Source organism: Triturus cristatus, chromosome 2_1 (genome assembly GCF_964204655.1).
Source record: "Triturus cristatus chromosome 2_1, aTriCri1.1, whole genome shotgun sequence".
NCBI classification, from domain to species: domain Eukaryota; kingdom Metazoa; phylum Chordata; class Amphibia; order Caudata; family Salamandridae; genus Triturus; species Triturus cristatus.
The window spans coordinates 469,121,715-469,147,893 of record NC_140581.1 but is presented as its reverse complement, the minus strand read 5'-3'; the positions used below and the strand labels follow the sequence as shown (position 1 = coordinate 469,147,893).

Sequence of the window (26,179 nt, the reverse complement as noted above, 5' to 3'; positions counted from 1 at the left end):
GTCCTGCTAAGTTAGCGAATTGGGCTATGAACCTGCGATAGTAGCCCACTAGCCCTAAAAAAGCCCGTAAGTCCCTTTTGGTCTTGGGATATGGGACAGCTTGAATGGCAGCCACTTTCTCGGTCTGGGGTGCGATGTGTCCCTCCCCCGAGAGATACCCCAGATACCTGACCTTCCTAAAGGCTACCCTAGACTTCTTGGCGTTGATGTGTAGCCCTGCCTGCCTGAGGCTACTAAGGATGTCACCCAAGTGTATCAGGTGTTCCTCCCAGGTCTTACTGAACACCACAATGTCGTCCAGGTAAGCCGCCGAATAACTCAGGTGAGGGCCAATAGAGTGTCCATTGCTCTTTGAAATGTGGGGTCCCCATGCAATCCAAAAGGGAGGACGGTGAAATGGTAGTGGCCGGAAGGAGTGGAAAATGCGTTTTTCTCCTGGTCAGCGGCGGCCAACGGGATCTGCCAATAGCCTTTGGTGAGGTCGATTGTTGTTATATACCTGGCCTCACCAAGGCGTTCTACCAATTCATGCACCCTAGGAAGGGGATAGGCGTCCTGTTTAGACACTCGATTCACGGCCCTAAAGTCGATGCAAAACCGGATGCTGCCATCCGGTTTTGGCACGAGGACCACTGGGGAGCACCAGTTGCTGTGTGATGGGACGATCACTCCCGATTTCAGCATTTGGGAGACTTCCTCCTGAAATGCTAAACATCGGGCTTCGAGTATCTGGTAGGGTTTCTGTTTCACTATGACTCCTGGCGGGGTAGGAATGGAGTGTTCCGCAAGGCGAGTTCTCCCTGGCTGATCGGAGAAAACATCGGAATAACGAAGAAGTAGAGAGTGGATTTCCTCGCCTTGTGTGGCCGAGCGGTCCGGATTAGTGGGGGTTTCGTTGACTGTGTGGTGTAGGTAGGAGGCCGTAGACACTGTATGAGCCGTGTGCGTAGGGGGTCCTAACAACTTTTTCTGAAGGTTGATATGGTACATTTGTGTTTTGTTCCCTGATAGCTGTAGTATATAGGTGGTTTTTCCTACTTTTCTGATTATTTTAAAAGGGCCTTGACATTCCTTTTTTACTTTGCGGGATGAAGTGGGCAACAGTACCAGAGTCCAGTCGCCTATGTTTAACTCTCTCCACTTCGTGCCACGATCGTAGAAGGTTTTTTGTTTGGTTTGTGCAAAGGCTAACCGGTCGTGGGCCAGCATTCTGAGCTTATGTAACCTTGTTTGTAGCTGTCGTGTATAATCAAGTAATGCTTCGGCTTCCTGCAGTCCCTCCCGTTCCCAACTGTCCTTCGTGATTTCCAGTAAGGTCCGAGGTTTTCGGCCAAAGTGTAACTCAAAGGGGGATGTCCCTAAGCTGGCTTGGGTCTGACTGCGGAGAACGAAAAGGGCCAGCGGGAGTAGTTGGTCCCAATTTTTACCATCCCCAGACAGAAGTTTCTTCAAGGTAAGCTTTAGACTACCATTATAACGCTCCACCAAACCATCTGTCTGGGGATGGTAAACTGATGTTTTTATATGTTTAATCCGTAGTTGGTCGCATACCTGTCTCATTAGTCTAGAGACAAAGGGTGTGCCCTGATTGGTAACGATCTCTCTGGGGAACCCCATGCATGAAAACACCTCCACGAGTCTTTGGGCGATGACGGCGGAGGTGGCTGCTCTGAGGGGGAAGGCCTCCGGATATCTTGTAGCATAGTCTATCAATACCAAGGCATATTGGTGCCCCCGTCCTGATTTAGGTAATGGCCCTATAAGGTCCATCCCCAGCCGATCGAATGGAGTACCAATGATGGGCAAGGGATGTAAGGGAATCGGAGGGGGGGCATAGGGGTTATGTCGCTGACATATCTGACACTCCTGACAGTATTTTTGGACTTGGACATACACCCCAGGCCAGAAAAAATGCTGTAAGATGGCCTGCCCCGTCTTTTCTGCTCCGGAGTGTCCTGCCAACAGGTGAGGCGTGAGCAAAAAAAAGAATTTGGTCCCTGAACCCCAAAGGGACCAGGAGATGAGGGACCCCATCAGTGTTAGCCAGTCGGTACAACAGTCCATTCTGCTCTATGAACGTGGGATACACCCTATTCAGAGGGTCTTGGTGGTCTCGTGCTTTTTGCCATGCGTGGGTGAGGCTGGCATCGTTCAGTTGGGCCGTCCGGAAGTGGTTATCCCTAGCCCAGGGTTCTGGGGTGAGGAGGATGTTATGTTTTGTTGGGTTCAGGGCGTCATGCATCAGGGGGCTAAAGCAAGGGTTGTCTATCCCTATAATGAGCTGTTCTGGGAGACTCTCGAACACACCCACCACCACCTCTGACTGTAACCCGGAATCGGTACAAAAGGAAATCCTAGCTAAAGGTTATTCTTTCACATCCCCATGTATGCATCTGATGTGTACGGTCCTCCCAGGCAAAAGACCAGAAGGGTTTATCAGCTCCTGTTTCACAACCGAGTGCTTACAACCTGAGTCAAGGAGAGCCCTTACAACCCTCCCATTAAGAGACACACTTACATAGAACACTGGCCCGGTTTCTTGGGTGAAAAGGACAGAGCGGGGTGCATAGCTCACGTCCATAGGTTCTTCTTCGTTTCCCCTTTTCCTGCGGCAATACCGCGCTATGTGTCCCCACTCCCCACATTCATAACATTGGGTCCCGAGAACGTCGGGGTTTCTGATCGAAATACACGGGGACGTGGGGGTTCTGGTATTGGTCTCAGGGGGTTTTTCTCTGGTTTCCCGGGGGCGGAGGTTCGAGTGTTTTTCTCGGGTTCCCTTAAGGGGGGTCGGCCTTGTGCTCTGGCGTAAGAGGTCGCCATTTCTATTGCTTGCTCTAGGGTTAGACCTGCGTGTTTCAGCCAGCGCTGGGTTGCATAGGGGAGTGCCTCAAGAAATTGTTGGAGGTAGATCTTGTTCATGACTTCCTCCATGCCTGCTTCCTGTGGTTTCAGCCAGAGGTCCGCCGCTCCTTTTAGTTTGTAAAAAAAGAGTCTTTGGTAAGTCCCCAGGGGTTCCACGTTCTTGACGGAACCGTATCCTGTGTGTTTCTTCATCCACACCCAAATGGTCCAAGATGTACTGTTTTACCAGTGCATATGTGGTAGTCCCAGCTTTATTCACCATCTGGTATGCTGCTTGTGCTTCTCCAGTCAGGAGAGGGGCGAGATATAAAGGCCAGCGTTCCCTTGGCCAAGCACTGGCTCTCGCGGCCCTTTCAAAGTTGAGAAAAAATGCCAAAGGATCATCTCCCGGCGTGAACTTTTGTAGTGGGACTATGGTTCCAGGCGGGTTAGCTGCCCTGCCTTGTCCTAGAGTGGCTAAAAGCTGGGCATGTCCTTCGGCTAGTTTCAGCAAATTGCCGGCCTGGTTCTGGATCGCCGAGGTAAATACGGCACGATCCGCCTCTGCCTGACTGGAGGTCTTTTCTACGGCCCACTCGAGTTTGGCCTGGCCCTCCTTCATCTGGTGTATAAGGGTCTCCATCCTTTATCGGACGGGGGTTCCTAGGCTCCTATCTGGCTTGCCACTTGTGGGATAGTACAAAAAGGATGGGGAAACAATGAGTTGCGGTTCACCAGTTTGAGGTAGGTTTCTTTCTGTTTATTAGGCTGAACAGTCTTTACTCCAAAGTATAAGAGGGGGTTGGATTCTTCCCGCTTTGTAAATCCTGCATGCGTCTCTTCCTCCTGGTGGTGTGATTCCCGTCCGAGGCTCCGAAGGGAGGGGAAAGGAAACCACAAACACGAGAACACATGGGTGAGATGGTTATTCTGCTGTACAGGGCTTGCAAGGGGGTAGGGGGTGAGGGATCATCTGGGGCTACCACCGCACCTTTGTGTTTAAAAATGTAAGGAAGTGGTGTCGTAGAAAGACTAAGTGTGAGGGGGAAAAGTTAAAAAAAAAAAAAAAGGAATCCACACTCGCACAGCCCCGTGATCTCCCCAACCTATACTACCCAGTCCCTCCCTGTGTAAAGGAAAAACGTAAGACCCGATCCTGTACCTTTCCCAGCCACACTCCTCCTGAAACGTGGCAGGGCGAGTCGCCTTGTCGTTGGCCTCCTGGTACCTCTGTCCTCTCGGCTCCGCTCTCTCCTGCTCCTCCGCCTTCTCTCGATCTCCTTCCTCTCTCACCGTCTCCTCTCTCCGACTCGAACTTCCTCTCTCTAGCTCCGACTCCTCCACCGTTTTTTTTTGCCTTGCTGTGTTCTTCCGGACTTCCTTTACTTGCCAGCCCCCTCGTTGATTGGCCCGCTGCTGCTGGTCTCTGATCAGCGAACCCCGCCTCCGGGAGACTCCAGTCTGAGTTAAAGGGACCGTAGGTGTCCTGTGGCCGGTGTGGAAACGAACAATCGTTAATGTATCCACCCCGTCCTTCCTCCGTGATGACCCCGTGACACAGTACTACCAAATGCTGAGGGTCCCTGAACACCAAGGCTGTGTCATCTTGATTCCACCTCATGCCTCTCATCCACTGCCTACACTCACTGCCCCTTTATCTCACTGTTGCATGTACTTTATCACCCCTGCTTTCACTGTTTTTCTGTCTTTCTCTTCCTTCTTCCCCCTTTTTTGATTTTCTCTGTCTTGCTCTGGGTCAAGGTCTGATAAATAAGTCTGCGTCCCCAAAAATGTGTGCCAGTGGGCCTCGCCTGCAACCACCTTCTCACATTAAGCATTAAAACACCACCACACTCCCTCATAATGCCCCATCACTATCCCCTATTAGGAAATACTTGTCTACGTGGAGATAATACAGGGACTTGATTTGCAGTCTCTGAGAGACTATATAGGCCATCTTTTTCAGCACCCACAGTCGAAACGCTTGCTGGGATGGCTTCCTTAAAGAGTAGTTTACGCATTAAATATGGCGTCCGAAATACTATTTTACCACGACAAAGGCCTGATAAGTCCATCTTGCTAAATTTAATGTGCTTAAGGTACTCCGTGACTAGCTCTAGTTTCCACGACAATCGCATCAAATGAACATCGGACTAGAGCCCTAGTTGCAGTGCTTAATTTGAGCCAGTGGTTTCCGGTTCTCAGCACCAGCACGTAATCATCAACACCGGCACTTTTCAGTTAAGGACATATTCATTTTTGGTAGGCACAGGAATATTCAGTTATTTGCCGAGAATCACAGGATGTTGAGGCAATGCCGAGACTCGAACCTGGTTCCCCAGCTCAGAAGTCGCCAGCTCTGGCCATTACGCCACACCATCTTCCCACATTCATGGTTAGTATTTGGTTCTGTTTCAGGCGCAGTCGCGGTTCCTAGGGGGAGGGGAAGGGTGCGGGGTAGTAAACTCCGGCATACGGCTGACAAGAGTTGAGTACATAAATACATAAGACGAATTACATTGCGCGTGCTGCAACGCAAATAGCGTTGCAGCGCGTGCAATGTAATTTGTTTTATTTCTTTATGTACTTAACTCCGATCGGCCGTATGCTGGAGTTTACTATCCACCACCCTGCCCCTCCCCCGCACCGCCCCGCAGCACTCCCACTAGGAGCCGCGATTGTTCAGGCGGCGCTAATAGGAGAGATGGGCGGGAGCAAGCTTCCTCCTGATGAGAGCACCGGCACCTATTATATATATTTTTTTTTAACAAATTAACCACTGCCTAGTTCTAATTCCTGGACGTGTGGCAACCCAGTCAATGGCATTCTATGTATTCTTTGGGTCTGTGTATTATTGATATTTAATTGGAACCAAATAAATGACCACATGCAGGCTTTGTGCAGATAGAACCTCTGACAGATACCATCACTTGTGATGCTGCACGATGTATCAGGCTCAACAGGCATGACACGGCACTGTGGAAGATGTTTTTTTAGTCCTCATTTATCCAATTATGCTCTAGGATCAAAGAGGTAGAGACTAACTAAAAACCAGGAAGAGGCAGTACAGAGCCCAGTTCTCCACAAGGGAGGAAAAGGATAAAAACAGTTATCCCCGAGCCATCATAAAAGTTGTGCCTCCTAGATGGATAATGGCTCCGACTCTTCTATTGACGGGTGCTCTGATATGCAGTGGCCCTGCCACTAGAGCAGACCTGTATAGCATATTGTTAATCATAGGACCGTAATGCTCAGAAAGCTTAATCAGATCAAAAGAGAAAAGAGTTGTGCTCAGTGGGTTAGATTTGGGACATACATTTTAAACCAAACGACCTAAAGTTCCCAAAATGTTGTTTTCTTAGCAAGTTTATTAGACCGATCAAGGTGCGACATCCTCTGTTTGAAGCAAATCCATTCATCTTAAATATGGGAACAAGAAAGAATCCAGTTAACGCACAATTCCCTCCGTGCAAGAAGAATCAAAACCAAAAAAGGGCTTTATGGATTTTAAGAAAGCTACGGTTTTCTACCCCACCCGGAAGTACTACAAAGGTCACTGATGATACTGTCAATTTAATCTCTTGACCCAAGATATCTGAAATGGTCTTACCCACTTGATACAAAAAAAACTGGATTGAAGGACACAGCCAAAATTTGTAGGCCTCGTTTGCGTTGTTTTTGCCACATTTCGGGCATTTCTTTATCCCTCTGCACCCCAGCTTCGACAGTTTCTGTGGCGTCCAATATACCCTATGAGCAGATTTCACATATGACCACAAAAGAGACATAGATACTTGCCCTAGTTTCTCGAGATCTTCGCCTGCTAGGTCCCTCCTCCAGATCTCAGTGAATGATTTTTGTATATCTTCTCCATATTGGGCTAACATCCAATACTATTCAGCGACTTCTTTCCATACTGTAATCCGTGAACAAATCTTTGACACCAAATCCCCGTTCCCTGTGATCTCCTTCCCCGATGATTTTACCCAGCTTGAAAGTTGGTAGTATTTAAATTTTGAAACCAAATTCTCGGTAATCGCTGAGAGATGTTGCCAAGAGATTAGCTCAGTGTCCACAATAAGCTGCCCCTACCTAACAATACCTCAAGTATGAAGCTGTACAGCAAGTGCATCTAGTAAACAATCCGGGGTACCTGGAGAGTCCCAAATAGGTGTTGCATCATTGTTATAGGGTATTTGTAAGAGCGATCTCATCTGAAACCAAACTTTAGTGGCAGCAAGGAGGATCTTCAACCTCAACTTAAAAAATGTGGGATGGCCAAATTTTAGGAGAAAAAAGCCTGCTTGCTGCGGAGCATTTGCTGTAAGGGCCCTAAGGAGCGGGGACATACACAAACTCTCCATCAATAATTGACGAAAGTTCTTTAAGTGAGAAGCGCTATAATACAGGTAAAGATCTGGGGTAGCAATACCACCATGTGCTTTCTTTCTTCTGAACTTTATAAAAGATATTCTTGGCCTTTTGTTTCCCCAAATAAAGCTAGAAAAAACTCCCTGTATTTTCTTCAACCAAACTTTTGCAAACTCTAATGGGATGGTGATAAATAAGAAAGTAAATTTAGAGAGGATTGACATTTTTAAAAGGTTTGATCTGCCCAGAAAGGAAAGTGGAAGAGCCCCCCATGCTTGTAACTGTGACTTTACACTCGCTGCTACTTTATCAAAATTCACCTGTGCCATTTTTTCTATATTTTGAACTATTTGGACTCCTAGGTATCTAATTTCCTGCTTTATGAAATCACTCCTATAAGGAGTATTCCATTTCATCAACTCGGTCTTTTGTTGATTGATTGAGTATCCCAATGCCCTTCCAAAACTCTCCAACTGTTCCCAGATCGCAGGAAGTGATTTCTCTAAATCCCCTGTCAGAACCATAAGATCTTCGGCATAAAGCCCGATTTTCTTTTCACAACCATTACAAGTGAAGGGGAAAATATCTCGACAAGCTCTTAATTTAAATGCCAGTGGTTCTATATAAATGTTAAAAAGGAGGGAGGACAGAGGACATCCCTGTCTGGTCCCCCTACCTATTTTTATAGACTTTGTGAGGTTCCCATTAACAAGGACCCTGGCAGATGGATTTTTATATAGGGTCCTGACTGCTGCTAAAAATGTTTCCCCTAAATTTAAATGTTGGATTATTTTGTACAGGAAAAGCCAGCTGACCCTGTCAAAGGTCATTTCTGCTAATGGAGTCTCATTTTGTTGTGTCATGTCAATTGCCCCAATTAAATCGTGTATTAATTCTTGTAATTGCCTCCCCTTCATAAAACCTTTTTGATCAGGGTGTATTAGTGTTCCTGCCACCTTCTCCAGACGTTTAGTTAAAATCTGGGTATATATTTTGTGGTCACTATTAAGTAAGGGTATGGGCCATAGGACTCACAAAGCCACGGGTTCTTATTCGGTTTCAGAAGAATAGTTATGATGGCTTCATCCCAAGATGAAGGGAGGTCTTAGCCAGAAATAAAGGCAGAATTAACCAGTTGGAGCAAGACTGGGATAAGTTCTTCTTTTAAGATGGTATCAATTTTGTGGAATGGAATCAGGGCTAGCAGCTTTCTCTTTTTTTAGGAAGCTAAGGATTTGAGAGACTTCCTCCAGAACAATAGGACTGCTCATGCTGTCTGTTTCTGATCTCTGAAGCATGGGTAGTTCCAGATCTAAAAGAAACTCCTCCATAAATTCTTCACTTAGTGTTGAATCCTCTGAATAAAGACCTTGGAAAAACTGAGCGAAAGCTTCCTTGATCCGAGTATCTTCGGTGATAACATTACCAGAGGTCTACCATCTGAGATCCTTTATCAGGTTCCTAGACTGACCTATTTTAGCTTTCCATGCGAGAAGTTTACTGCATCCTTCCCCATACTCATAATGAGATAACCTACAGGCATCCCACTTCCTTTTGATTATTGCTTCCAGATAGTCAGTCAGATTTTGTTTTGCCGTGACTAATTTTTAAAAATTATTTAGGTTATTTGGTGCTTGTTATAACGCTATCTGGTTTATATGTATTGTAGCCTCAAGAGTTTTGATCTCTGGTTTCACTTTTTGTTCTGAGCAATAGACCAGGAAGTTAAAATGCCCCTTAGGAAAGCTTTCTATGAGTCCCAAACAATGTGAGGAGGTGCGGAGTCAGCGATAAATAGAAAAAACTCCTTTGTCGCTGCTTTTAAATTTTCAATTACAAGTGGTTCTAGAAGCAGCGAGCGATTTAAAGTCCATCTACGGGTGAGGGGTCTCTTCATAAGAGAAAATCCAGGGCTACCGCTGAATGATCAGACAAGTGTTCTGGGATATAACTAACCTTGATCGTATTCCTACTAATGTAGGAATCTACCAGGAAAAAATTAATCCTGGAATAATGACCACACTTTTTATTGTGAAAAGTATAGTTGCCCCCCATTGTCCCGGCTTTACGTCCCATTACTCTCCAGATATCTAGGAGCCCCATATCAGTCATTAATTGATTCAGTGCAATTCTAATTTTTTGGAGTTGTCTCCACTTTTCTTCTAGATGTAGAATCTTGCCTTGGATCCAAAATTACATTGAAGTCGCCGCCCATTATAACAAGATCTTTGATGTCAATTAATTTAAGAAGTAGCGAATGTAAAGGGGCCGGATCATCTAAATTAGGACCATAATAGCCCACAAAAGCCAGCCAAGAGCTGGTGATTTTGGCCCTGGAGATTGCCCACCTTCCAAGCGGGTCTACTACGCTGTCTCCAAGTATAGCTTTAGTGTGTTTTTTTTAAAGATGAGGGCAACCCCTTTTATTGGGCAAGACTGGGTGGTACATATACAATGATCCCCCCCATCTCTGTTTTTTTTTTTTTTTTTTAAAGAATCTTTTTTATTGTTTTTTAAAACAGAACATAACCAGGTCACATAAGACAGGTCCCTTCATGAAAGGCATCTGGGGTGACGCAGCCATCTCTGGTTTTTAAGTATCGTTGCCCACTCCTCTTTACGCAGATGTGACTCTTGTACAAAAAGGACAACACTGTCGGAAAGCCCCAAATATTCTATAATTTTCCTTCTTCTGGAGGGGACTCTAAGGCCGTTTACGTTCCATGTTAAAACTTTCAAGGTCCTTGACTTCTCAGGTCTACCTAAACTTGTCATGAGAATATAAATGCGTACAAGGTGACCTGAGAGACCTGGGGATGCTACACTTAACAGATAACACAATTTGGTGTAAACCTATGAAATCTATTTGATTTATTTCATCAATGAAGACAATTTTTTTCATTTTTTCCCACATGCTCCCTCACCCGGTGCAGGAAAACCAAACCTTTTTTTGTGTTTTGATTTTATTTGTGCAAACCCCCCCCCCCCCCCTTCTTTCCATCCCCAGAACTCCGGGGAACCCTCCCACAATACTAGAGATATACTAAGGTACTTTCATATTCGGGCCCTCTCCCTATCCAGGCATAGTTAAACCTTATCATTTGGATGTGCTTTTTATCTGATCGATCAGGGAACTAACTTTGGAGGGGTCCCGAAAGTTAAACATTTTATTATTCCACATTACCTTTAAAGAGGTGGGGAATTGGAGGTTAGCAGTGGCACCCAAACCCTCAGTTCTTGTATGTATTTCCCTAATTCCTTCTGCCTGTCTTGTGTGGTGCGTGAAATATCGGACCTGACATGAAAGGACCAATCTCCTTTGTCGTATAGGCCTGCTTTAAGACCCCTTGTAAGGATCGTTTCTTTAACTGAGTAAGGTTTGAAATTAACTAGTATCCTTGTCGGGTTTCTCTTCCCTGGTCTCTTAGTGTGGGGATCTCGGTGGATTATCTGAATATCTTCTTCTAGGGTCTGTTTGTCAATATCGGGTTATAATTCCCCAAGAAGACTAGTAACAAAGGACCTTATGTCCCCCCCCCCCTCAAGGTCTTCTGGAACATTTAAAATCCCAATGTTGTCCCTCCTGGTGGCATTCTCAAGACTTTCCAGATTGTATCTTAATTCTCTATCATTTTCTTTTAACCTCGTGATCTCAGATGTATTTTTGTCTACTTGTATAGAGAGATCTTCCAAAGCTGTCTCCATTACTCCAACTCTTTCTATAATATCATTCATTTTTCCCTCCAATGTTTCACATGTCACCTGGATCCTCTGCTGATTAAATTCGTAGACTGCGAACTTCTCTCTGATTTCGGTCAACAAAGTAGCTAGGAGATCCTCAGTAGATGATCGATCCCCCAAACTTGGCTCTTAACTGGTTCACTCAGCCCCGCTCCCTGTCGAAGCTGCTGGGTCGAAGAGGTCTCCAGCCCGAGGTTGTACTGAATATGAGTGCTATCCTCTTCTATGTCCGCCAAAGGGGTAAACCTATTTTCAAGCGAGATGGGGTTATTTTCGGTTTCCATTCCCCCAACATTAGCTATACTAGGTTGTTTAAGAATGGTTGTGGGGGTAAAGCTTGTATTCGCCATAGAAATGGAAGTAAGAATAGGCTGAATATCCTGAATAGGTTGAGTAAGTAAGATGGGTTGAGAAGACTGAGCTTGGACCTTGAAGTAGGACCGAAGTAAATGTGTAGTTCGAATGGTGGTAGGTTTATTTCTAAACAACTTTTTATCTGCTGTTGAAAGGGGCTTCTCTACTGCTGCTTTTTAGGTCTCGCCAAGACCTTTAGCAATCGCTTTGGCTTTTCAGCCAAAAACGTGCACGCGTTCCATTGCCTTCAATGGCAACGTGTGCATGTGTGGCGATTCACTTGCAGGAGCGCGCGGTGCCATATGGCAGCAATTATCGCTCCTGGCGCTGCTCGCTCTCGCAAGTGAAACGCTTCAGCACTTGCCCCTTCCTCTCGCCCCTCCTGGCTCCGTTTAGCGCGAGGAACGCCCTTGTTTTCTATGGGAGTCGTGTCCACCTCCAGACTGGATGTTTACACAGCTCAAAGGGAATTGAGTACAGGTGAGCATGAGGCCCTTGAGCAAGTGACGCTACTCAGGGTGACTGATATGAAGGACGGGTTATTGAGCGAGACATGTGAAGTGCCGTGACGTTGAATTTGGGCGTTTTAGCTGCCCGCTTGCGGTTTGTAAACAAACCGCGTCTCCTTTGTCACAAATGTCCGTCTTCTCTTCTCACCACCCCCCCTCCCCCCACCCCCACCGAGATGACCGTTGTGGCTTACCTTCCAGATCTGCATCAGCTTCCCTTGTGCACACTCCCCATTCTCTCATCCGTAGAGGGACGACCCTCCTTCTCTGCTGGCTCAAGGCTCTGACCGTGAGTGTGCGATCGTCTTGGACTGTTTTAGTGAAAGCGCTTCTCCTGAGGCGAAAGTAGACCTACCGTGACCCCACAATTGGCCTCTGGCAAACCTTGATTAATACAAAACTTGCGGGGGTCCCACCCCGAGATGAACTTTGCTTCCCCTTTAGTTGAATAAATCTCCTGATAGTCGCTACTTTTTAATACATCATGAACAAGTAATATACTATCTGTGCTAATCCCGGGCCCTCTACCCCAAATGTGCCTTTCTAGGGAAAAGGATTGATCCCGGAAGAAGTCTTCTACGTTCACTCAAAATGCTGTTAGCATCAAAAGACGTCAGACCCCTCTTGCCATGACCTCTCTCGAAGTGCAAATTTTCTGTAATGCTTACTTTGCTAATAATGATCCTGCTACTGCCGTATAGTGGCGGAAGTGGAGCTGCTATCACGACCTCAATTTCTTTTCCGAGAACCCTAGCTTCATAAAAATTAATGCTACATTTCTCTGTGTCTTGCTTATGCATGTTTAATCACCTCGTTTCCCTGCTGCGGCCTACCTTGATGCTCCTCTGGTGAACCGAATCAATGCAGATAGCTTTAATCCAGTGGTAGTTTGTGATGTGGATTTTTCACTCAGCGGTGGCATTTTAGCACTGATCCAAAGAAGTGTACCTACGTCACTGAAGGGAAGTGTGACTGGCTTTGACCTGGTTTGCACACTTAGCTCAGTTTATCATATGTCCTTACTGTCTATAAAACGTGCTGTGTTGTCAGTGTGGGGTGTGACTTTCCTTTCTCAATTAACACGTGGTGCAAATACAGTAGACAAATGGGATTTTTCAGAAGGCCACATGAAACATCTGTTGATGGTACCTAAGCACTGTTTGCACAATGTTCCCAATTTGAGCAGCATTGCTAATTTCTGTTTCCTCATTCGAGACGTTTAACATCTCGATGTATGCTGCAAATGAAAAATTTGCTTTGTCAGATGCACATCACATTTTACAAATATTCCTGAAGTATTTCGAGTGAAATAAAACTGGTGTGTGGTTAACCCAGCTGATGACTGGTGGCATGATTGCTTTGACATTAGTTTGCTTTGCTTCACTAGCATGCCTAGTTTACGCCAACACCAGTATTGGTGAGAAGGTTTGTGTTGCTTTCATAAATAAAACATAATTTTGTATCTTTGAGTTTTATATTAAGTTACAATAAACGCAAATTATTTTGAAGCATGGAGCAAAATGAGTTTCTAGATACTAAATGGTTTTGAATCACTGGGTTGTGTTCTAGGCCATAAGTATAAATTTAGGCCAACTCCTGCAAGGTCTATATAGTTAGACATTGAAAAGTTGAGAAGCATTGGCATAGCCAATAGGTCTCGCTTTTGGGACCGTCTAAGTATTTAGTTATGCAGCACAATATCCTTGGTGCAACAACATCAACTGTTGCATGGCTAAACACTTATAAGGTCCCCAAGGCGAGACCTATTGGCTTTGCCAATGCTTGTTTGTTCTGTGGGGGGGGGGGGGGGGGGGAGGTGAAACCTCGGGTGCAGAATTTTCCTGGGGGTTGGATTGTGCTACTGGCGGGGCCGTCTTTCTAATCGAAACCTCAAAGGGGGGCTGATCTTGTCCCCAAATACCTGTTTCTGAGAGTATATCTATTTGGTCTATTAACCCCACCAATCTGTGTATCCATCAGGCCTTTTCTGTTTGTGACCTGCTTGTCTTCAATAATAGGACCCTTCGATAATTTTGCAGCAAGCCCCCGGCCCCCTTTAGTTCTCCTACTTACATTTGGGGGTGCTGTGCAGTGTTCTCAGCCTCCAATTCCTGCACCGCTCTGCTGCTCTCTCTACGCCATTCCCCCACCAGAATACTGATCAGAGTGCATGGGGCCGCTGCCCGACTCCCGCTGCCCCGGAAGCCGACTCTCGCCGTGGCGCACTGGCCTCTTGCGATCCGGTCTGCAGCCTCTGCCCACAGACTGCACCGCGATGATCCCACTGCCGCCACTGTTTCTTCAACGAGCAAAACGGGCGAAACGGAGGACGAAAAGGAGCCGACAAACAACCTGACACAGCCCCGACCCCACACCGAGACCGCTGAGGCCAACACACATCCAAAAACTATGAGTGAATTCCAATCATTCGCCTGAGTTCGGGAGAGAGTCCATGGCTGCGTTAGCTAGTGGCCGCCATGTTCCCCAGACATGAAGATCTGGGCGGGAGCAATCTGCCTCCTGATGAGAGCACCGGCACCTATTTTTTAATTTTTTTACACAAATTAACCACTGCCTAGTTCTAACTGCTGGACATGTGGCCACCCAGTCAGTGGCATTATATGTATTCTTTGGGTCTGTGTATTATTGACATTTAATTGGAACCAAATAAATGACCACATGCAGACCTTGTGCAGACAGACGCTCTGACAGATACCATCACTTGTGATGCTACACGATGTATCAGGCTCAACAGGCATGACACGGCAGTGTAGAAGGTGGTTTACTATCTTGCTAACAGTAGTGAGGGAAATCAACAACACCCGCTCTGACAAAAATTGGTTTAGGGAAATGGTGATTATGGTGGGCAAGAACAACATGCTAGATCTGATTGGAATTTCTAGAAGACTGGACGTCATAGAAAATGGAGTCGTTAGGTCATTTGAGAGTCTCCAAGGAGACCTCGACCTTTCACATACTCAGTTATATAAATATACTGGGCTTAGACCGCCTTCCACGTTGAAGGATTGATTGGGAAGACCTGCCTGAGTCGGTCCCTTACAATTTTCCTGTTGTGGGATCCACTGGGTAGGGTATAATTACTCCATAAGGCCATGATAAATCATATCCCAGACAACCTAGGGAGCCTACTACAACTGTGGAAGTGGGACGTGGAGGGGATGGAGGCTGTGGACTGCGAGGCCTCTTTGAGTCGTTCCCAAAGAGTGGCCATAAGGGCGCTCTTCTGTTGAATGCAATTGAAGATCCTTCACAGGGTCCACTTGGACAGGGCTAAGCTATATAAAATGGGGGAGATACCTCACCCAACGGTCTTAGATGCCAGGGTACCATGGACGCATTGTGTCACACACTGTGGGGGAGCCCGGGGATCCAGGGACATGATCCTGCGTGAACTCAGTGCCATAATGGAAGATGAACTACTGCACAATTCTCAATTCGTGCAGCGGGGGGTCTCTGGCGACATTGATCTCCCAAGAAAACAACTGATGTTTTGTTCACTGGGATGGGCTGACAGTGGCGAAGAGAGACATTGCACAGAACTGGGGGTAGCCCACTCTACCAGCTAAGAGTCAGTGGCTTGCTGGGATGCACAGACGCATTGGGTTGGAGAAAGTAATTTACGCTGCTAGTGGTTACCCTAGGAAATCCGACGGGGTCTGGGGTAAGTGGAGAGAGTGCTATGGACTGGGAACTGATTGAATCCCAGGATCTCACGCATCAAAATGCTGACGCAGAACTCTCAATGCCAAATATGGTTGCCTCCTTTCAGGAGTGACAGGGTCGGTATGGGGAGTCTGGAACTGAACCGTGATGGAGACAATTAGTTCCTATAGGTGGTGCCCGGGGCCAGGGCTGGTCCCTGTAGCCAGACATCTCATGAGTGCATGGATAATGCACTATATGCTTGCTCGCATTGTATTTAAAAAATAAAAATGGAAGAAAAAAAATGAGTTAACCCTTGTTTTTGTTTTAGTGAGCAGGAATGCCTCCAAAGTGTAAATCATATAAAATGCATTCCGATTGTCATATTTAAGCCCAATAATTATTGCAGTCGAAAAAGGCAGGATGAAGAACCCGCAGCTGTTTACGTTACCTTTAAGTTTGAGAGAGATGGGGTACAAAGGCACAGATTGAAACTGTACTGGGAATGAAAAGGAAAATGTTACACACAGCCAGATGAACTGCATTTCAAAAGGAAGTAAAATTGCATCTGTCCCAGTCATGTAAATTACATTTCAGTTTGAATTTAATCTACTTGCTTCTGCGCCAATAGTCACGTGAGGTTTCCCGTGGCTTCTATAGGAGGCACTCAAAGGCTGACGTTCATAGTCATGAATAAATTAGATCTGTGTCAGCGCCAGCAGAGCGATGACGTTGATTCAGGTTATCCTTGAATAAATTCATGTTAGTACCTTTAATGCTAGGCCCTGGACATTCTACTAAGTTGATTGGTTGTGATTTGTGAATTTTTATAAGCTCAGTTCAACATCCTATTCCCCCAAACCATTGGCAGAGTGTGTGGTTGAAATTGACGTTTGTGTTCTTATCAGTACAAGGCTAATTTATTTGGTCTCAACGCTGACGACAGACTTTGCACAAAAATCATTTTGTTCATTCAGATGTGTCTTTTGGGATCATCTGTGTTTCATTTTGGCAGAATTGTTCTTACCGACCGGTTTTATCGATTTGCCAGTTTGTCATTAGATCTAGCATTTATGTTACTTCGCTAATACCTGTAGTGTATGTAGGTAAACTGGCAGTTAATACTCTGTAGTTATTTAGTGCCATGGGTGTTCTGCTGTTGTTGGAACACACAATTCCAGCGATGCCTTAAAACCCATTTTTTTTGTAAACTATTCAGGTAAAGGTTTGTAAATGATTATACGCTTCCTACCGCGGCCTCTTCTGCCAGTTTTAACACTTCTAAAATGCGTTTGCTTCAATCAATGAATGCATTTGTAGTCAGATCTTGTATTAATGCTCGTTCAGATGCCTTTAAACATCAAGATCAAATTATTGAATTGATAAAGGCGACTTTAAATGTCTCTCACTATGTATTAACCTAAAACCCCACAGGCGATACAATTCAATAACTATTAATTATGGTCTCTCGATTCTTTTGAGTACTGACACTTGTACCTTGTGACCTGGAATTCCCCCAGCTCTGTTGAGGAATTGAGCTCTGGCTCTTGTTACAGCAAGACTTCGGTTTGAATATTACACTAGCGCCCTGGCCCTTTCCATGCTGAACCGGTGGTGACATGGAGTCATATGGACTTTGAGTAACAAAGTCAACATTAACGTAACTTTATTCTTCTGTTCCTGTTCTAACCTATTTGGCATCAAGCCCTACATTGTTCAGTTACCAAGGGATATTTAGGAACTAATGGATTCCCTTTCTTCAAAACATATTGAAGGTGATGGTAAGTTAACTCTTTTGTCTTGTAGGGTAAGACGGTCACGTTAAAGGTGAAGAATGTAAAATTTGAAGTGAGGACAAGAGCGTCCACAGTGTTGTCATCTGTCTCCACGCAAGAAGAAATATTTTCCGTAGCTAAAGAGTTGCTCAGGGCAGAGATTGAAAGTGCATCCCCGCAGCCATTGCGTCTGAGGCTTATGGGTAAACTATTTTGATTCTCTGTTGAAAAATGAATGTTAATTAAAATATGTCTGCCTTCGTTTTCTTGATCATGTTTATCTTTAGTTTGTCACCTTTCGTAACAAGCATTGTCAGGTACAATAGACTTGACTTTTGTATGATGGATGCACCATGACACATTAACCATGAACACATTGACATAGAACATGCATTGGTGCACATGTTTTGTACCAGGCAGTGCAAGCAGAACAGTGTGTGCCGAGCGGTGGAGCTGCATAGTGAACTGCCACTCCAGTGTCCTCCAGGGAGCCTCTCCGATTACTCCCTACCCACTACGTTTGACCTAAAACTACACAAGATTCCTGTGTGATCCATCATTTTGTACCATGCATATCCCTAATATGTTAACTGTAGTGAGTACATTCCTTGGGGATTTGCATTAAGACCGTTTTGGTGCACAGGCTCCCCTACCCAATGTCCATATTAAAACCAGGCAGCTGTTTGCTGAAGCAGTTACAAGCGACCCACAAAAAGCAATAGTGGAACAAACAACAGACCGATCATCAGAAATTACACTGGAAACCATGCAGAAGAATCCTGCAGTGATCAGGCTGTCCATTAAAGCAACAGAAGGGACCACTATGAAACCAGCATCTGAAATCCAGTTAAAGAGATCTGGCCTCGCTTACCTCAGCATGTGGCTATGCACTACAGAAGATAGACTTGTAATGGTCAAGTGCAAAAAGGTCCGAGGCGATAGATTTGGAACAATTCAGTAGACATCAAACCTGGAAGATCGACACCAGAGAGACAACACCCACTTTTATCGAGTGTGTGAAAAAAGTGAAGCCGATGGTAGGGTAGCAGTCCCCACCACCTTCATTCCAGAAATCACCACACCTTGGTTTCACTGTACACAGAATAAGATCATGAGATATCAACAGCCGACAGTATCAAATACAGATAATTGCCTGCTTCCTGAGTAGCCTTCAAGCACATCAATTCATCATGACGGCTAAGAAACAAGTAATAAGATAAACAAGGGGTAAGTATTATGTTTAGGAAAACAATGGTTGCTAAATGGCCTATATGGTCCAAAAAAGCATATATAGCTACAATAGAGATTTATTATTAGGAGAGCCTCTGGTTAGTTAGGCATATGGGGTAATTAATACCAACAGGAGCAGTAAGAAAGTTACTTAGCAGGGACATTAAAGAGGCATCTAACACATATTTTATTTAATATTTGCAATATAAAAAAATTGTTCAAGAGCTCACAAAAAAGTGACAGCAAGCGTGATATGGTGAGTGATAGGGACATTTAAAAGTTACATCGCATTGACAACAGAAGGTAGAGAAACCCAATTGACAATTTATAAAATACAGGCAGTCTCTTGTTGTAGGGGATCGACGGCGTTTCGATCTCACAGAGTAGAGATCATCATCAGGACATAACGTTTGTGAGCAAGAAGAATTTCAGTATAGGAGGTGCTAGAGGCATAAGCACATGGAACTGCTGGCTAAGGCAGGGAATGGTTCTGTCGGGTTACCGATTACTTATGTTAGCGCATTAAGGGTCGCATCTGTCAATTTTATTATAATAGCATTCGTATCTCAAACGCCGAAACGCAGAAAACATTTTCACAAACAATAAGGCACATGACTCAAATTGCTGTCTACTGTGTAAGTTTTATCAAAATTATATCATTCAGATATTTTTTACACATATAATCACGGCTGTCAATACAAGTGAGATTTTGCAAGTAAGTGGTGGCCAAGTGACATGAGTGCTCAGTGCTCAGTGGTATGCAATATATACATGGTGGTGAAAATTATGTACATATGGGTGATGGGGCAGATAATAGGAAAATACAATGGCTCTACAGGCTGATGATTATTCTTTAGTTGTGCAGAGCCTTGGTCAATCTGGGCCTTGTGTGGTCTTTGACGTTTCAACCCAATATATGCTCCTTTCGGTAGTCAAAAGCGGGTCTTCATCAAGACAGAACAGGGGTGGGGAGGGGTAGGACAGCCCTAAAGGACCTGAGTAAATCCTGGAACGAAACCTGGTGGCGGAATCAATTTGGCCCAGGCGGTGATAGTCTTAGAAAATTAAGAACGGGTGGTTCAAAGCTGGAAGTCGGTGTACAGGCAACCGTCCTGTAATGCCGCTGCTGCTGTCAGATATCACTCATTGCTAAACCTTAGGCTACAAGAAGAGACCAGATGGACATCAAAGACCAAGGAACACATTGAGATCACCACTCAGAGGCTGAGACTGTTATACAAGTATCCATGATTGTTATAGATTGTATAGTTATGACAAATGTAGATAGAAGGGAAGTTGGTATTGCGGGGGATGGGGAACCATACTGATTCTTGAGTAATTCATGCTACATCCTTATTGATGTGTGTATACCAAGTATGAATATACCTGTTAGTTACAGAGAACTAAAATTAATAATCATGATTATTTTTCAGATGGTGTGCTATCATTGCAGTTACTTGTTACCCACGTTTTTGGGTCAGAATGTTGGTGTAAATTGACTTTCACTAGCTTTAGGATGATCCATTACAAAGGAGGGACTGTCTGGATTTCTAGGGATACTGTACCCTACATGAGACAGAGCTACCTCTCCCCTCACTTATTGATATCGAACATCCTGGTTAGACGCTTATTCCTTTTCCCTGTAAACTATGGAATTTTTCTAGAACTGTGCAGATTATTGGTGGATGGACCAGGGTTCAAAGGCTGTTCAAAGAGAATCGCTTTACCTTTTTTTTTTTACTCTCTGTCTTATTTCTGGCCTGTTTTTCCCTTCCGACAGACATTCAAACCAATTACGAGGCTCATGCCTTCTCGGCGTTCCTAGAAACCCAGCACATTTTTAACACGTTCTACTCCATCCCAATTAACTTGCTTTGTTGAGTGACACACAGTTGCAGACCTATCCCAGAGTTGATATTCCAGCCACACAATCAGGTGCTTGAAGAGATCTAATTACTAATAGTTTATCTGTCTGACCCAGATGTACTACTTTGACGTGTTAAACATGCCAACTGTACATTACCTTACAAAGGTCTGGGTTCTCTCATAGCACCCTGCAGTGACACTCTTGCAGATATACCATTCTTTTTTGATTATGGGCACACATGCACCCTGTGCATTAACTATTCCATCTCTGAATTTAAGTGGCCTTACACACAGGATATTACCTCAGATCACACAATTACAGATCCATGGCGATTGGTCCATCCAGTAGAGCAAGATTATACATTCCCCTCAGTTGCCCCTAAAGGGGGTGATTATGGTAATGTGAGAGCCAAGCCATACGCTGATAACATCATGGTGGTGTTAGCAGACCCAGCATCCTCGACTACCAGCCTTGATCTCCTTAATTTCAACCTTCTCTACATTTATGGGGGTAAAGAATCAACTGGGAGTAACGCAAGGCATTACAGATGAGAAGAACCACCACTAAAGCATCAATGGGTAGTGTCCCCTTCAAATTGAAAGAGTCACACTTAAAATACCTGGCAGTATTGATCAACAGGAGTTTGAAGAATATGGTGAGGGAAAATCTGTTCTCTCTACTAGATGCAATCTCTACATAAGTATTTTTTTCGAAATTACAGTTATCTTTGTGGGAAAGAGTACAAATAGTTAAAATGAATGTCGCATCATGATTTACCTATATTTTTACCATGATGCCTTTAAGAATATCAAAAGATTTACTCCAGCTGTTGACAGGGAACATCCAGGCGTTTGTATAGGGTGAATCTTAACCGAGACTGAAAGCAGCTCAACTGCTACAACTTCACCAAATGAGGTGTTCTCTTCTTCCCTCACCTGGAATCTTATAGGATTGCTCATCAGTTATTCCACGCAAAATATATGCATCCATTGTGCGGTGATGTCCCAGACTGGCTACTCATAGAGAGGACTGCTCTATGTTTAAAGTGCTGTTGAACCAGATGTACAAAAAAGGACCTAAAACTGGGGAACTAAGTTACCCTTTATCTACTCTCTAGAATATGCTTGGCACAGGGCTCACACTGTGTTAGGAGTTCACATCAGACTCCATGCAAGTCATGGGGACATACCATTGAATGACTTGCTATCTGAGGGCCACATTAAGCATTTTTTAGACTTACATAAGGAATTCAGCCACCCACACTCCCACAACCGGACATACTGACAACTGACCTATTGCTTGCAAGGTTGTCTTGGTCAATCGCCATGGTACCTAAATTATTCTGCTCTTTATAGTCACACACTTGGGGGATGTACAAGGTCATTGTATTGAGTCTTTACAAGATACTTATCAAGCATACATTTTGACATCCCCCAGCAAGTGAGCTTAAGAATTGTGGGAATGCATAGTGTCCATCAAATATTCTGAAGAGAACTGGGAGCAATTTCTTCAACAACATGGCAGTGGGGTGAGGCAGGCTAAACGAAAGCTAAACTACTTCAAAGTATTGAACCCACTTAAATTACAGACCATGAAACTGAGCCCCACATCTACATTTTGGACGTACTAACAACCAGACTGACATATGATGGGTATTATGCTAGTAAAAGTGGTATCAAATAAAAAAAAACTTGTGTAAATTTACACAGGAAATGAAAACAAACAATAGGGCTGATTACAATAATGGCTCAAGAAATGTAATAGTATGCATATTTAATATGGCCAGTAGGGGAGTGACCACAATACATCACAAATGGAGCCTAATATCATTCAACGGGGTGCTTGTTGTGATTGGTCAGTCATTTGTAGGTAGTGATCTAGTCTGTTTTCTAGAGGCACAGGGTGTAGAGTGTTGTCTCTGTGGCAGAGTAGGTGGTTTTCAGCTTCACAAATATATGTCCAGCAGGAGTACTTTTAGAATAATTTCGAGGATTTCCCTTTATAGAGCACTATTTTTATATCTGTAGGGAGCATGAGATCCAAAAGTAGTAAATCAGGATGAGAGGGAAGAGGCATAGGGTGTGCCGGGAATATGTCAATCATCACAGTGACATACTCGAGATTTGAGTGTATGTCATATAGTTTCATATATTTTATCCACGTATGAAGAAATCCTTTCCTATAATGATTCAACATAGATGCAGTTAAATACCATATGGACCAAGTTTTCTTTACTTTTCTCACAATTATACCATCTATCATTTGACATACCCAATTTAATAAGACTAGCAGCGTTCAATACGTTTTATGCAATGAGAGGTGTCTGAACTGTGGTAGGTCAGGTATGACATTAAATGAGCATGCGTTGGTATAGATCGAAGTCCAAGCCTCTTGGGATAACATCTCTCGGGTGAGTTGTTGGCTATACAAATGCAATAACATAACGCGGTTCAGCTGGGAGATTACAGCACCCACAATAAAACATAGAGATTTCTTAGGATGTTCAAATAGCTTTTGAAGGCAAAACAACAAATAAAGGCATTTAGATTACAGCTTGTTTGAAATAGGCATAGTTACATGTAGTTGGTGAAATTTATCCAATTCTAATGGATCATTGTTAAAGTAAATCCTAGCTGGCTCTACTTTTATCACTTTTTATATCTGATAGATTTACCCAGTTTCCTTATTGAAGTAATCAAATAAGTATGCCTCCAATGTGTCCTCTTCAGTTCACCATTATCAATTTGTGGTTGTGTCAAGTCTTTTACTTGTATTAGGTGCTCTATACCTATATTTAACTTACCGAAACCTAAAATGCAGTGAAATGTATGAGGTTAAATTCCAGTCACATCTCCATATGTGAAACAACATTAGAGATTTTAAATATAAAACGGATAGAGCCTGACAAAGCAACTGGCAAGCATTATTTTTTTTCACAGGTTAAGAAGACTGGAAGCTTTGTATATACTTGATTTAATGCAAAAAGATAGAATACTTGACTTTCCATTGAAGTAGCTTTTATGGATACACTCAAAGGTAAAGATTTCTGCTTTATTTGTATACCGCCACACATAACCGGTGCGTATCATTGTAAGCATTCTAAATAGCCCACAAGCCCCACTGCTGTACAATCTAAAAGCAGTTGTATCATTTGTGTAAATACATCATTTGCACTTGTTGGTCACCAAGTTTAGCCTGGAATGTTCAGTCTTTAGACAACACAGTGCTCATATTTGCCTTATAGAAGTTGAAAAGGCAGGGTTGCTAAAAATGCATTCCTGTTTTAAGCCCACATTTTTGTATATTTTCTTGGTGAATTGAGGGCCCGTTGCTCAACTTAACTTGTGCCTTAGTGTTGGAATTGGCTTACTGATTGTATGGCTTTGAATAAGAACAAGGAAATCCCCCAAGTTGACAGGCTTTGTTTTAATATCTGTTTAGTGACCACATCAAACACTGAATTTAAGTCAATAAAGCAAACAAAGAGATTTGTATTGGAAAAGTGCCATATTGATCATTACTAGCTGAGTCATGATGTTAATCATAATATTACAAAGGACGCAGAATCCTGTTTAATAGAGCAGACTAGCTTCCATTGACCGTTGGCTGAATTACCTTAAACAAAAGTTGGCATACATTTCACATCCGTATTCAAAAAGGCTATCCTACCGTACCAAATGGGTAATTTTTGACAGCCTTCCTCAGATAAGGGTTGTAGTACCAAGATTTAGTAAGCATCTTAGATTCCTTTCTCAAAGAATACCAGTAATCAGTAAAAAGGGGTCAATTTCATAGCAGCGCTCGTAGGCCCAGGTGCAACAGAGGAATTGCATCTTGTGTATAGTTAGAAATACGATCTCTAGTTAGCAGTGGTTTGCATCCTGTCCAAATAGCGACCCTCCCTCTAGTGAATGTAAGGGAATCACACAGCTAAGATAACCCCTGCTCACCCGCTTGGTAGCTTGGCACGAGCAGTCAGGCTTATCTCAGAGGCATTGTGTAAAGCATTTTTACAAACATATACACAGTAGCACGGTGAAAACACTACAAACTGAATCCACACCAGTCTAAAAAGATTGTCAATATTTATCTGAATAAAACAAGACTAAAATAACAAAAATCAAACATACACAATTAAAGATATCACTTTTCAAAGGTTAAATACGTTCAGTCCATAGAAATCTATGGATGTGTTTCTTTTAGCACAAAATACCTTGGATGTGTCAAAATTCAAAGACGAAACAGGCACAGGAGAGGTCAGGCGCCGGTAAAGCAAAGGGGTGCATCAGTTCCTTACTACCTGGGGAGGTGACGCGTTGGATCCTTATGGCCAGGGGAGGTGATGCGTCGGATCCTTACTGCTGCGCAGGGAAGATGATATGTCGGTTCCTTACTGTCAGAGGTGGTGATGCGTCAGTTCCTTACTGGAAGGGGAGGTGATGCGTTGATCTCCGGACATGCAGCCTTGGTTCCTTACTGCTTGGCAACATCGATGCAGAAATCGGTACCCAGGGACAATGCTCTGAAAATCCAGATGCGCTTCTTCGATTCCACAACAATGAAACAGGTGCTGTGTCGGTATTTGAGGGGTGCGTCACGGACTTTGGTGATGCGGTGCTCGAAACTCGCGTTGCAGTGGTTCTTCTGATGCGCTGCAATGGAAAGATGAGGCCTGTGTTAAAAGCAGTGGGCAGTGTGCCAATGGGGAACCAGGCTCCGGTGCTGGCCTCGGGGGATGTGTCGAAGTTTGTCGTGATGTGTCGATAAAAACAAGCGCTGGGAGTCGATGCAAGGGTTTTCTCCTTCAGTTCACCAGATTCTACTTCCAAGGGCCCAGGACCTGGATTTGGCACCACTTGGCAAGTCAGGGCTCTCAGCAGAAGAGCCCAGGCACTGGCAGGTGAAGTCTTTGATGGCCCTGAGACTTCTTAACAGGAGATAAGCACACACAAGCCCATGGAGAACCTTGGAAGCAGAAAGCAGAGTCCTGTCCTTTCACTCCCAGACTGACATATGATGGGTATTATGCTAGTAAAAGTGGTAACAAATAAAAAAAAAACTTGTGTAAATTTACACAGGAAATGAAAACAAACAATAGGGCTGATTACAATAATGGCTCAAGAAATGTAATAGTATGCATATTTAATATGGCCAGTAGGGGAGTGACCACAATACATCACAAATGGAGCCTAATATCATTCAACGGGGTGCTTGTTGTGATTGGTCAGTCATTTGTAGGTAGTGATCTAGAACACAGGTTTTGAGAGACTTGCGAAACATTCTATGGTCTGTCTTGGTGGGGAGATGAAGAGGGAGAGCGTTCCACAGAGTAGTGGCGAGGCAAGAGAAAGATCTTCCGCCGTTGCTGGCAGTGCAGATCTTGGGAAGGATGAGAAGATGTTTATTGGCGGATCGGAGAGTTCTGGAAGGGTGATACCTTTTCAGTTTATTACCAAGGTAGTGAGGGCCATGGCCATTGAGGGTTTTGTGAACTAGACAAATTGATCTTGAATGTTATACATTTTCTGACAGGTAGCCAGTGGAGAGCTCTCAAACTTGGAGCCAAGGAAGATCAAGGTCGTAAATTTAGTACTAGTCTGGCCACCGTGTTCTGAAGGACCTGGAGTTTTGTCAGGTGCTCTTCGTTGATGGAGGCCAGAAGGGCATTGCCATAATCTAGCCGTCTGAGGATTAGTCCTTGCATGAGAGGCATACGGGATGACAGCGGAACCCATTTGAAGATTTTACGGAGGCTGCGCGTTAGTCCGTAACAGATGCTGGCCACATAATTGACGTGGTCGGACATGGAGAGTTGGTTGTCGATC

General features: G+C 44.2%; 1 protein-coding gene across 6 annotated transcripts in view; it reads left to right on the top strand.

The window, feature by feature from the left end:
• The window catches only part of POLK (DNA polymerase kappa), a 1,025,073-nt gene that overhangs the window by 906,233 nt on the left and 92,661 nt on the right, over positions 1-26,179 (top strand). For all 6 annotated transcript variants that reach the window (XM_085632293.1, XM_085632295.1, XM_085632292.1 and 3 more), the window contains one exon: positions 17,289-17,460. In XM_085632293.1, the coding sequence (XP_085488419.1) occupies positions 17,289-17,460 (172 nt within the window). The remainder of the gene's footprint in view (positions 1-17,288; positions 17,461-26,179) is intronic.